The 12,324-nt window shown below is 64.3% G+C and overlaps 1 protein-coding gene across 1 annotated transcript; it reads left to right on the forward strand.

Moving 5' to 3' along the window:
• Nucleotides 1-420: 420 nt before the first annotated feature.
• LOC144490690 (kinesin-like protein KIF1C) lies at nt 421-11,227 on the forward strand (the record flags this gene model as incomplete). The annotated part of the gene is made up of 6 exons (XM_078208393.1): nt 421-515; nt 1,865-1,948; nt 2,524-2,704; nt 3,715-3,787; nt 5,454-6,059; nt 10,251-11,227. Coding segments are annotated over 6 exons (1,930 nt in total), but the record flags the coding sequence as incomplete, so codon positions are not given.
• Between the last annotated feature and the right edge of the window lie 1,097 nt (nt 11,228-12,324).

Raw genomic sequence — 12,324 nt, forward strand, 5'->3', positions numbered from 1 at the left:
TCAGTGTGTGTGGGACCCGTACCCCAGTGAGAGTCAGTGTGTGTGGGACCCGTACCCCAGTGAGAGTCAGTTGGGACCCGTACCCCAGTGAGAGTCAGTGTGTGTGGGACCTGTACCCCAGTGAGAGTCAGTGTGTGTGGGACCCGTATCCCAGTGAGGGTCAGTGTGTGTGGAACCCGTACCCCAGTGAGAGTCAGTGTGTGTGGGACCCGTACCCCAGTGAGAGTCAGTGTGTGTGGGACCCGTACCCCAGTGAGAGTCAGTGTGTGTGGAACCCGTACCCCAGTGAGAGTCAGTGTGTGGGGGGCCTGTACCCCAGTGAGAGTCAGTGTGTGTGGGACCCGTACCCCAGTGAGAGTCAGTGTGGGTGGGTTGTGTATCTCAGTGTGTGACTGGTTGTGTTTCTGTTTGTATTCTCAGGGTTGGACAGGGTGTGGTGGATATTAAACTGAGTGGAAAATTCATTAAGGAGCAGCACTGCGTATTTCACAGCGAGTCCGATTCCAGCGGCGAAGGTAAGTTAAAGTGATGGATATTCCCGAGACCATGCCCACATCAAACCCCAACTCCCTCACTCCTCATCCCTCTAGAACCTGTCCAACCCTCATATACCCCCTCGCCCAGTGCATCACCGCCTGCCCTGCAGGAATTCAACCAGGGGTCCTGCTCCTGATCACTGTCCAGTGATCCCTGGGTTAGAGAGAGAGGGGAAATCAGCCAGGGTTTCTGCTCCCGATCACTGTCCAGTGATCCCTGGGTTAGAGAGAGAGAGGGGAAATCAGCCAGGGTTCCTGCTCCTGATCACTGTCCAGTGACCCCTGGGTTAGAGAGAGAGAGAGGGGAAATCAGCCAGGGTTCCTGCTCCTGATCACTGTCCAGTGACCCCTGGGTTAGAGAGAGAGAGGGGAAATCAGCCAGGGTTCCTGCTCCTGATCACTGTCCAGTGACCCCTGGGTTAGAGAGAGAGAGGGGAAATCAGCCAGGGTTCCTGCTCCTGATCACTGTCCAGTGATCCCTGGGTTAGAGAGAGAGAGAGAGGGGAAATCAGCCAGGGTTCCTGCTCCTGATCACTGTCCAGTGATCCCTGGGTTAGAGAGAGAGAGAGAGGGGAAATCAGCCAGGGTTCCTGCTCCTGATCACTGTCCAGTGATCCCTGGGTTAGAGAGAGAGAGAGAGGGGAAATCAGCCAGGGTTCCTGCTCCTGATCACTGTCCAGTGATCCCTGGGTTAGAGAGAGAGGGGGAAATCAGCCAGGGATCCTGCTCCTGATCACTGTCCAGTGACCCCTGGGTTAGAGAGAGAGAGAGAGGGGAAATCAGCCAGGGTTCCTGCTCCCGATCACTGTCCAGTGATCCCTGGGTTAGAGAGAGAGGGGAAATCAGCCAGGGTTCCTGCTCCTGATCACTGTCCAGTGATCCCTGGGTTAGAGAGAGAGAGGGGAAATCAGCCAGGGATCCTGCTCCTGATCACTGTCCAGTGATCCCTGGGCTAGAGAGAGAGAGGGGAAATCAGCCAGGGTTCCTGCTCCCGATCACTGTCCAGTGATCCCTGGGTTAGAGAGAGAGGGGAAATCAGCCAGGGTTCCTGATCCTGATCCCTGTCCAGTGATCCCTGGGCTAGAGAGAGAGAGGGGAAATCAGCCAGGGTTCCTGCTCCTGATCACTGTCCAGTGATCCCTGGGTTAGAGAGAGAGAGAGAGGGGGGAAATCAGCCAGGGTTCCTGCTCCTGATCCCTGTCCAGTGATCCCTGGGTTAGAGAGAGAGAGCTGGCGACTTGCTGCATGGTTTGCGAAGGCTGTTGATGGTGGTACAGTTTGGTACGTTGAGGTTGGGGGTTAACTGATCTCCATGTTGTTTATTGCAGTGACAGTGACTCTGGAACCGTGTGAAGACGCAGACACCTATGTGAATGGGAAGGAAGTGAGTGGCCCCACAGTGCTCCGGCAAGGTAAACTGGGGCCCGCACAGTGAGAGTGAGGGCCGGGGAGAGTGGGGAGGCATGAGGGGGATGCTACTTCCCCCTGACTCTCTGCGGTGGGAGCTCGGGGTGGGGGGAGTTGAGGGGGGCATGAGGGGCTGACCCCTCCCCCCCCCGGCGCTGACCCCCTCCCCCCCCTCCCCGGCAGTGACCCCCTCACCGGCGGTGACCCCCTCCCTGGCGCTGAACCCCCTCACTCCGGCGCTGAACCCCCCCCCTCCCCGGCACTGACCCCTCCCCGGCGCTGAACCCCCCCCCCCCACCCCGGCGCTGACCCCCTCACTCCGGCGCTGAACCCCCCCCTCCCCGGCACTGACCCCTCCCCGGCGCTGAACCCCCCCCCCCCCACCCCGGCGCTGACCCCCTCACTCCGGCGCTGAACCCCCCCCGGCACTGACCCCCTCACTCCGGCGCTGAACCCCCCCCCCCCCCCCCACCCCGGCACTGACCCCCTCACTCCGGCGCTGACCCCTTGGAGAGCTGCATGTGTTTGCCGGCTGGCTGGTGATTAACCTTTGACCCCCCCCCCCCTCCCTCTCCGGCAGGGAACCGCGTGGTGCTGGGGAAGAGCCACGTATTCCGGTTCAATCACCCGGAACAGGCCCGACTGGAACGGGAGCGAGTCCCCACCCCGGGGGGACAGGCGGAGACGGTGGATTGGAGCTTCGCCCAGAGGGAACTGCTGGAGAAACAGGGGATAGACATCAAGCTGGAAATGGAGAAGAGGTGAGGGGGGGGGAGGGGGTACGAGGGGGTGAGGTCACCCCGGGAAGTAAGGGGGGTGCGTGTGGGGAGGGTGTTGGGGGGGGGGGTGGGGTGGAGGATGGGGTCCCCCTGGAAGGGGGGGGTGTTGGGAGGAGGGCAAGGGGGTGGTGGGCGGAGTGGTGCGACGGGGAGTGTGGTTCCCTGGGATGGGGGGTGGTGTGGTGAGCGGTGGATCCCCCCAGAGGGACGGGGTGATGGCGGGGGGGCGGGGGGGCCTCCGGGAGCAGGGGGAAGGGGCGTCCAGGATGGGGTCCCTCGGGAGGGCGTGGGGGCAACGGGGTGTCCCGGGAGGAGGGGACGAGGTGGGGGGGGGTGTCCCTCGGGAAGGGTGGGGGGGTGACGGGGTCTCCCAGGAGGAGGGGACGAGGTGGGGGGGGGGGTCCCTCGGGAAGGGTGGGGGGGTGACGGGGTCTCCCAGGAGGAGGGGACGAGGTGGGGGGGGGGGTCCCTCCGGAGGGGGCGAAGGGTGAGGGCGGAGGGGGTTGGGCTCCTTGTGCTCCTAGCTGCCCAATCGAGGCGACTCGCTTCCTGACCAATCAGAGACAGGGGGTCAGAGGCCACTCGATCGACCTTCCCTGTCAGTCGCTGGGCCTGAAGCACCAGGTCGCCATGGAGACGGGGGGTCTGACTGCAGGCTCCGATTGCTGGATCAGTCTGTGGACCCGGGCCCCTCCTCACGGGTCACTGGATTCCACAAGGGGTCACTCAGTGGCCTTTGACCTTCAGCAGTTGGGTCAATGGGAAAATTACCTGGGAACTGGGGCCAGGGTTGAAAGGGAGGCCCCGTGGCCGCTGCCCTGAACTTTAACCCCCTTCACTTCCCATTGGGAAAGGTAGGTGTGTCTCCGAACTGTCAGTCTGCTCTGATTGGGCCTGGCTGGGATTGTCATAGGAGCAGACTCAATGGGCCAAATGGCCTCCTCCTGCACTGGAGGCACTCTGTGATTGGCTGGCTCTGTTTCTACCCTCAGGCTACAGGATCTGGAGAACCAATATCGTCTGGAGAAAGAAGAGGCAGATCTCCAACTGGAACAGTCCAGGCTGGTAAGAGTTCGAATCCCATCGATACCCGGTACAGCAACCCCCCCACACTGACTCTCACTGGGGTACAGCACCCCCCCACACTGACTCTCACTGGGGTACAGCACCCCCTCCCCCACACTGACTCTCACTGGGGTACAGCATCCCCTCCCCCACACTGACTCTCACTGGGGTACAGCAACCCCCCCACACTGACTCTCACTGGGGTACAGAACGCCCCCACACTGACTCTCACTGGGGTACAGCATCCCCTCACACTGACTCTCACTGGGGTACAGCACCCCCCCACACTGACTCTCACTGGGGTACAGCACCCCCCTCCCCAACACTGATTCTCACTGGGGTACGGGTCCCCCCCACACTGACTCTCACTGGGGTACGGGTCCCACACACACTGATTCTCACTGGGGTACGGGTTCCACACACACTGACTCTCACTGGGGTACGGGTTCCACACACACTGATTCTCACTGGGATACGGGTTCCACACACACTGATTCTCACTGGGGTACGGGTTCCACACACACTGACTCTCACTGGGGTACGGGTCCCACACACTGACTCTCACTGGGGTACGGGTTCCACACACACTGACTCTCACTGGGGTACGGGTTCCACACGCACTGATTCTCACTCAGATACGGGTCCCACACACACTGACCCTCACTGGGGTGTGGGTCCCCCCCACACTGACTCTCACTGGGGTACGGGTTCCACACACACTGACTCTCACTGGGGTACGGGTCCCACACACACTGACTCTCACTGGGGTACGGGTTCCACACACACTGACTCTCACTGGGGTACGGGTTCCACACACACTGACTCTCACTGGGGTACGGGTCCCACACACACTGACTCTCACTGGGGTACGGGTTCCACACACACTGACTCTCACTCGGGTACGGGTCCCACACACACTGACTCTCACTGGGGTCCGGGTCCCACACACACTGACTCTCACTGGGGTATGGGTCCCACACACACTGACTCTCACTGGGATGCGGGTTCCACACACACTGACTCTCACTGGGGTACAGGTCCCACAAACACTGACTCTCACTGGGGTACGGGTCCCACACACTGACTCTCACTGGGGCATGGGTTCCACACACACTGATTCTCACTGGGGTACGGGTCCCACACACACTGACTCTCACTGGGGTACAGGTTCCACACACACTGACTCTCGCTGGGGTACGGGTTCCACACACACTGACTCTCACTGGGGTACAGGTTCCACACACACTGACTCTCACTGGGGTACGGGTCCCACACACACTGACTCTCGCTGGGGTACGGGTCCCACACACACTGACTCTCACTGGGGTACAGGTCCCACACACACTGACTCTCACTGGGGTACGGGTCCCACACACACTGACTCTCACTGGGGTACGGGTTCCACACACTGACTCTCACTGGGGTCCGGGTCCCACACACACTGACTCTCACTGGGGTATGGGTCCCACACACACTGACTCTCACTGGGGTACGGGTACCACACACTGACCCTCACTGGGGTACGGGTCCCACACACACTGACTCTCACTGGGGTACGGGTCCCACACACACTGACTCTCACTGGGGTACGGGTCCCACACACACTGACTCTCACTGGGGTACGGGTCCCACACACACTGACCCTCTCTGGCTCTTTCGTGTCCAGTATGTAGACTCGGACAGCGGCGACGATTCGGACAAGCGATCGTGTGAGGAGAGTTGGCGCCTGATTGCTTCCCTCCGCGAGAAGCTCCCGGCCAACAAGGTGCAGAGCATCGTGAAGCGGTGTGGATTACCCAGCAGCGGGAAGAAGCGGGAGCCAATCCGGGTTTACCAGATCCCGCAGCGCAGACGGATCACCAAGGATCCCAAATGGGTGACCATGGCGGATCTGAAGATGCAGGCGGTGAAGGAGATCTGCTACGAGGTGGCCCTGAATGATTTCAAACACTCGAAGCAGGAGATCGAAGCCATTGCCATCGTGAAGATGAAGGAATTGTCACGGATGTACAGCAAGAAAGATCCCAACGAGAAGGAGAGCTGGCGGGCAGTGGCCAGAGACGTGTGGGACACGGTGGGAGTGGGAGAGGAACGAGGGGACGAGACGGAGGTGAGGACTCATCGCGATGTGGATGACCTCCGCGCCCACATCGATAAACTGACGGACATCCTACAGGAAGTGAAACTACAGAACAACATGAAGGACGAGGAAATCAAAGCTCTGAGAGACAGGATGTTAAAAATGGAGCAAGTTATTCCAGCAATTAATCAGGTAAAGTTCAGAGGTCAAACTCCCCGATTCACACAACAGCGGGGGAATAGCTAAAACCCATGTGTGTGTGTCAGTGTCAGCTCCTGTACGGTCCGTGTGTCAGTGTCAGCTCCTGTACGGTCCGTGTGTGTGTGTCAGTGTCAGCTCCTGTACGCTCCGTGTGTGTGTGTCAGTGTCAGCTCCTGTACGGTCCGTGTGTCTCTCAGTGTCAGTTCCTGTACGGTCCGTGTGTGTGTCTCAGTGTCAGCTCCTGTACGGTCCGTGTGTGTGTGTCAGTGTCAGCTCCTGTACGCTCCGTGTGTGTGTCTCAGTGTCAGCTCCTGTACGGTTCGTGTGTGTCTCAGTGTCAGCTCCTGTACGGTCCGTGTGTGTGTCTCAGTGTCAGCTCCTGTACGGTCCGTGTGTGTGTGTCAGTGTCAGCTCCTGTACGCTCCGTGTGTGTGTCTCAGTGTCAGCTCCTGTACGGTCCGTGTGTGTGTCTCAGTGTCAGCTCCTGTACGGTCCGTGTGTCTCTCAGTGTCAGCTCCTGTACGGTCCGTGTGTGTGTCTCAGTGTCAGCTCCTGTACGGTCCGTGTGTGTGTCTCAGTGTCAGCTCCTGTACGGTCCGTGTGTGTGTCAGTGTCAGCTCCTGTACGGTCCGTGTGTGTGTCTCAGTGTCAGCTCCTGTACGGTCCGTGTGTGTGTCTCAGTGTCAGCTCCTGTACGGTCCGTGTGTGTGTCTCAGTGTCAGCTCCTGTACGGTCCGTGTGTGTGTCTCAGTGTCAGCTCCTGTACGGTCCGTGTGTGTGTCAGTGTCAGCTCCTGTACGGTCCGTGTGTGTGTCTCAGTGTCAGCTCCTGTACGGTCCGTGCGTGTGTCTCAGTGTCAGCTCCTGTACGGTCCGTGTGTCTCAGTGTCAGCTCCTGTACGGTCCGTGTGTGTGGTCAGTGTCAGTTCCTGTATCGGGCTTTCGGGGGGGGGGGGGGCGGTGATAGGGGTGACTGCACGTGGGGTGTAGTGGGGGTCGGTGGACGGATCAGGGAATCGGTGGCGGGGGGTGGGTTCCCTGACGCTCTGACCCTGCCGGTTCCAGTTTCAGGTCGGCAGCGATGGGGAACCGGCTCAGTGCGGTGGGAGGGGGTGGTGGGGTCGGTGAGGGGGTGGTGGGGTCGGTGAGGGGGTGGTGGGGTCGGTGAGGGGGTGGTGGGGTCGGTGAGGGGGTGGTGGGGTCGGTGAGGGGGTGGTGGGGTCGGTGAGGGGGTGGTGGGGTCGGTGAGGGGTTGGGGTTTTTGGAGGGGGTGGTGGGGTCGGTGAGTGGGTGGTGGGGTCGGTGAGGGGGTGGTGGGGTCGGTGAGGGAGTGGGGATTTTGGGGAGGGGCTGGTGGGGTCGGTGAGGGGTTGGGGTTTGTGGAGGGGCTGGTGGGGTCGGTGAGGGGGTGGTGGGGTCGGTGAGGGGTTGGGGTTTGTGGAGGGGCTGGTGGGGTCGGTGAGGGGGTGGTGGGGTCGGTGAGGGGGTGGGGTTTTTGGAGGGGGTGGTGGGGTCGGTGAGGGGTGGTGGGGTCGGTGAGGGGGTGGTGGGGGTGGTGGGGTCGGTGAGGGGGTGGTGGGGTCGGTGAGGGGTTGGGGTTTTTGGAGGGGGTGGTGGGGTCGGTGAGTGGGTGGTGGGGTCGGTGAGGGGGTGGTGGGGTCGGTGAGGGAGTGGGGATTTTGGGGAGGGGCTGGTGGGGTCGGTGAGGGGTTGGGGTTTGTGGAGGGGCTGGTGGGGTCGGTGAGGGGGTGGTGGGGTCGGTGAGGGGGTGGGGTTTTTGGAGGGGGTGGTGGGGTCGGTGAGGGGGTGGTGGGGTCGGTGAGGGGGTGGTGGGGGTGGTGGGGTCGGTGAGGGGGTGGTGGGGTCGGTGAGGGGTTGGGGTTTTTGGAGGGGGTGGTGGGGTCGGTGAGGGGGTGGTGGGGTCGGTGAGGGGGTGGTGGGGTCGGTGAGGGGTTGGGGTTTTTGGAGGGGGTGGTGGGGTCGGTGAGGGGGTGGTGGGGTCGGTGAGGGGGTGGTGGGGTCGGTGAGGGGTTGGGGTTTTTGGAGGGGGTGGTGGGGTCGGTGAGTGGGTGGTGGGGTCGGTGAGGGGGTGGTGGGGTCGGTGAGAGAGTGGGGATTTTGGGGAGGGGCTGGTGGGGTCGGTGAGGGGTTGGGTTTTTGGAGGGGCTGGTGGGGTCGGTGAGTGGGTGGTGGGGTCGGTGAGGGGGTGGTGGGGTCGGTGAGGGGGTGGGGTTTTTGGAGGGAGTGGTGGGGTCGGTGAGGGGGTGGCGGGGTCAGTGAGGGGGTGGTGGGGTCGGTGAGGGGGTGGTGGGGTCGGTGAGGGGTTGGGGTTTTTGGAGGGGGTGGTGGGGTCGGTGAGGGGGTGGGGTTTTTGGAGGGGCTGGTGGGGTCGGTGAGGGGGTGGTGGGGTCGGTGAGGGGGTGGGGTTTTTGGAGGGGGTGGTGGGGTCGGTGAGGGGGTGGTGGGGTCGGTGAGGGGGTGGTGGGGGTGGTGGGGTCGGTGAGGGGGTGGTGGGGTCGGTGAGGGGTTGGGGTTTTTGGAGGGGGTGGTGGGGTCGGTGAGTGGGTGGTGGGGTCGGTGAGGGGTGGTGGGGTCGGTGAGGGAGTGGGGATTTTGGGGAGGGGCTGGTGGGGTCGGTGAGGGGTTGGGGTTTGTGGAGGGGCTGGTGGGGTCGGTGAGGGGGTGGTGGGGTCGGTGAGGGGGTGGGGTTTTTGGAGGGGGTGGTGGGGTCGGTGAGGGGGTGGTGGGGTCGGTGAGGGGGTGGTGGGGGTGGTGGGGTCGGTGAGGGGGTGGTGGGGTCGGTGAGGGGTTGGGGTTTTTGGAGGGGGTGGTGGGGTCGGTGAGGGGGTGGTGGGGTCGGTGAGGGGGTGGTGGGGTCGGTGAGGGGTTGGGGTTTTTGGAGGGGGTGGTGGGGTCGGTGAGGGGGTGGTGGGGTCGGTGAGGGGGTGGTGGGGTCGGTGAGGGGTTGGGGTTTTTGGAGGGGGTGGTGGGGTCGGTGAGTGGGTGGTGGGGTCGGTGAGGGGGTGGTGGGGTCGGTGAGGGGGTGGTGGGGTCGGTGAGGGGTTGGGGTTTTTGGAGGGGGTGGTGGGGTCGGTGAGTGGGTGGTGGGGTCGGTGAGGGGGTGGTGGGGTCGGTGAGAGAGTGGGGATTTTGGGGAGGGGCTGGTGGGGTCGGTGAGGGGTTGGGGTTTTTGGAGGGGCTGGTGGGGTCGGTGAGTGGGTGGTGGGGTCGGTGAGGGGGTGGTGGGGTCGGTGAGGGGGTGGGGTTTTTGGAGGGAGTGGTGGGGTCGGTGAGGGGGTGGCGGGGTCAGTGAGGGGGTGGTGGGGTCGGTGAGGGGGTGGTGGGGTCGGTGAGGGGTTGGGGTTTTTGGAGGGGGTGGTGGGGTCGGTGAGGGGGTGGGGTTTTTGGAGGGGGTGGTGGGGTCGGTGAGGGGGTGGTGGGGTCGGTGAGGGGTTGGGGTTTTTGGAGGGGGTGGTGGGGTCGGTGAGGGGGTGGTGGGGTCGGTGAGGGGGTGGTGGGGTCGGTGAGGGGGTGGGGTCGGTGAGGGGGTGGTGGGGTCGGTGAGGGGATGGGGTCGGTGAGGGGGTGGGGTCGGTGAGGGGGTGGTGGGGTCGGTGAGGGGTTGGAGTTTTTGGAGGGGGTGGTGGGGTCGGTGAGGGGATGGGGTCGGTGAGGGGGTGGGGTCGGTGAGGGGTTGGGGTTTTTGGAGGGGGTGGTGGGGTCGGTGAGGGGGTGGTGGGGTCGGTGAGGGGGGTGGTGGGGTCGGTGAGGGGGTGGGGTCGGTGAGGGGGTGGTGGGGTCGGTGAGGGGATGGGGTCGGTGAGGGGGTGGGGTCGGTGAGGGGGTGGTGGGGTCGGTGAGGGGTTGGAGTTTTTGGAGGGGGTGGTGGGGTCGGTGAGGGGATGGGGTCGGTGAGGGGGTGGGGTCGGTGAGGGGGTGGTGGGGTCGGTGAGGGGATGGGGTCGGTGAGGGGGTGGGGTCGGTGAGGGGGTGGTGGGGTCGGTGAGGGGGTGGGGTCGGTGAGGGGGTGGTGGGGTCGGTGAGGGGTTGGAGTTTTTGGAGGGGGTGGTGGGGTCGGTGAGGGGGTGGTGGGGTCGATGAGGGGTTGGGGTTTTTGGAGGGGGTGGTGGAGTCGGTGAGGGTGGGTTCCCTGAGGCTCTGACCGTGCCCGCTCTGGTTTCAGGACGGCAGCGATGGGGAACCGGCTCAGTGCGGACTCGAGGACAGGGGTGAGGAGCGGACCCCCCCAGTGGGCAGCGAGGGGCTGGGGGAGTGCGGGCCCTGGACAGAGGGGAAGCCGGAGCCCCCAGCCCAGAAGACGGTGCGGATCAGCCGGCTGATGGAGGAGGATCCGGCGTTCCGGCGCGGCCGTCTGCGCTGGCTACAACAGGAGCAGCAACGCTTCCAGAACCTTCAGCAGCAGCAGATCAGCAAGAGGTTGCGCAAACATACGGGGCCCGGACGGTTCATTCCTCCCCAGGATTGTAAGCTGCGATTCCCCTTTAAGAGTAACCCCCAACACCGCTACTCCTGGGGTCCCAGCCTCGGCACGCCCTCTGACCCCGGGGTGCCCTGTGACCCAGGCACGCCGTCTGACCCCGGTGCGCCCTCTGACCCCGGCGCCGTGACCCTGGCCCCGAGGGGTCCGTGCCGAGAGGTCACGGATGAAGAGAGGCCACGAGGGTCCCAGCGATTCTGGCAGGGCTACGGTTACGGTTACGGCCAACACTCCCACCACGGTTACCAGGGCAACCGACACCACCAGTACCGACGGAACTCCTTCGACAACGGTGCAGGCAGTCGGGCCAAGTTCCTGCGGCAGTCGGCAACCGGACCCCCGGATCAGCGAGCGCCCTCGGAACAACCCCCCCACCGCAGGCACCTTCACCCCCACCCCCGACACAACCACCAGCGTCACCGTGACAACCGGCACTCTGCTGACGCCGAGTTCACCCACTGTCCGCCCCCCGAACGGCAGGAACGATTTTACCAGCACCACCCCTACACCCCACCCCCCCGCATGAGGAGGCAGCACTCTGCCCCCGACCTGCAGGGCTCCGAGACCCCCGTGTAACCGTGAGCCGGCGGCACAGCCCGGGGGAGGGACAGGGCGGGGGGTAGCGTGAGGACACTGGGCACACAGACCGGGGGCGGGGGGGGGGGGGTAGCGTGAGGACACTGGGCACACAGCCCGGGGGAGGGGCGGGGGGGGAGAGGAGGGAGTACGAGGAGGGAGCGTGAGGAGGGAGCGTGAGGACATCGGACACACAGCCCGAGGGGAGGGGGGAGAGCAGGAGAAACGGGGAGGTGGAGGCTCGGTACGAGGAAGGGGGAAAGGTGGGGGTCTGTGCGAGGAGGAGGAGTGGGAGGGGTGGGTGAGGGAGTTGGAAGGAGCCGGAAGCGAGAGGGAGGAACGGGGGGGGGGGGGGTCTGTGCGAGGAGGTGGGGGGGGGGGGGGGGGGGGGGTCTGTGCGAGGAGGGGGGGGGGAGTGGGAGGGGTGAGTGAGGGAGTCGGAAGCGAGAGGGAGGAACGGGGGGTCTGTGCGAGGAGGGGAGGGGGGTTCTGTGCGAGGAGGGGGGGTCTGTGCGAGGAGGGGGGGTCTGTGTGAGGAGGGGGGGTCTGTGCGAGGAGGGGGGGTCTGTGCGAGGAGGGGGGTCTGTGCGAGGAGGGGGGGTCTGTGCGAGGAGGGGGGGTCTGTGTGAGGAGGGTTGGTCTGTGTGAGGAGGGGGGGGTCTGTGTGAGGAGGGGGGGGTCTGTGTGAGGAGGGGGGGTCTGTGTGAGGAGGGGGGGTCTGTGTGAGGAGGGGGGGTCTGTGTGAGGAGGGGGGGGGTTGAGGGAGTCGGAAGGAGCCGGAAGCGAGAGGGAGGAAGGGGGGGTCTGTGTAAGGAGGGGGGGGTCTGTGTGAGGAGGGGGGTCTGTGTGAGGAGGGGGGGGGTCTGTGCGAGGAGGGGGGGTCTGTGCGAGGAGGGGGGGTCTGTGCGAGGAGGGGGGGTCTGTGCAAGGAGGGGGGGTCTGTGCGAGGAGGGGGGGTCTGTGCGAGGAGGGGGGGTCTGTGTGAGGAGGGGGGGTCTGTGTGAGGAGGGGGGGGGTTGAGGGAGTCGGAAGGAGCCGGAAGCGAGAGGGAGGAAGGGGGGGTCTGTGTAAGGAGGGGGGGGGTCTGTGTGAGGAGGGGGGGTCTGTGTGAGGAGGGGGGGGGTCTGTGCGAGGAGGGGGGGTCTGTGCGAGGAGGGGGGGTCTGTGTGAGGAGGGGGGGTCT

The sequence above is a fragment of the Mustelus asterias genome, unplaced genomic scaffold, assembly GCF_964213995.1.
Source record: "Mustelus asterias unplaced genomic scaffold, sMusAst1.hap1.1 HAP1_SCAFFOLD_3618, whole genome shotgun sequence".
NCBI classification, from domain to species: Eukaryota; Metazoa; Chordata; class Chondrichthyes; order Carcharhiniformes; family Triakidae; genus Mustelus; species Mustelus asterias.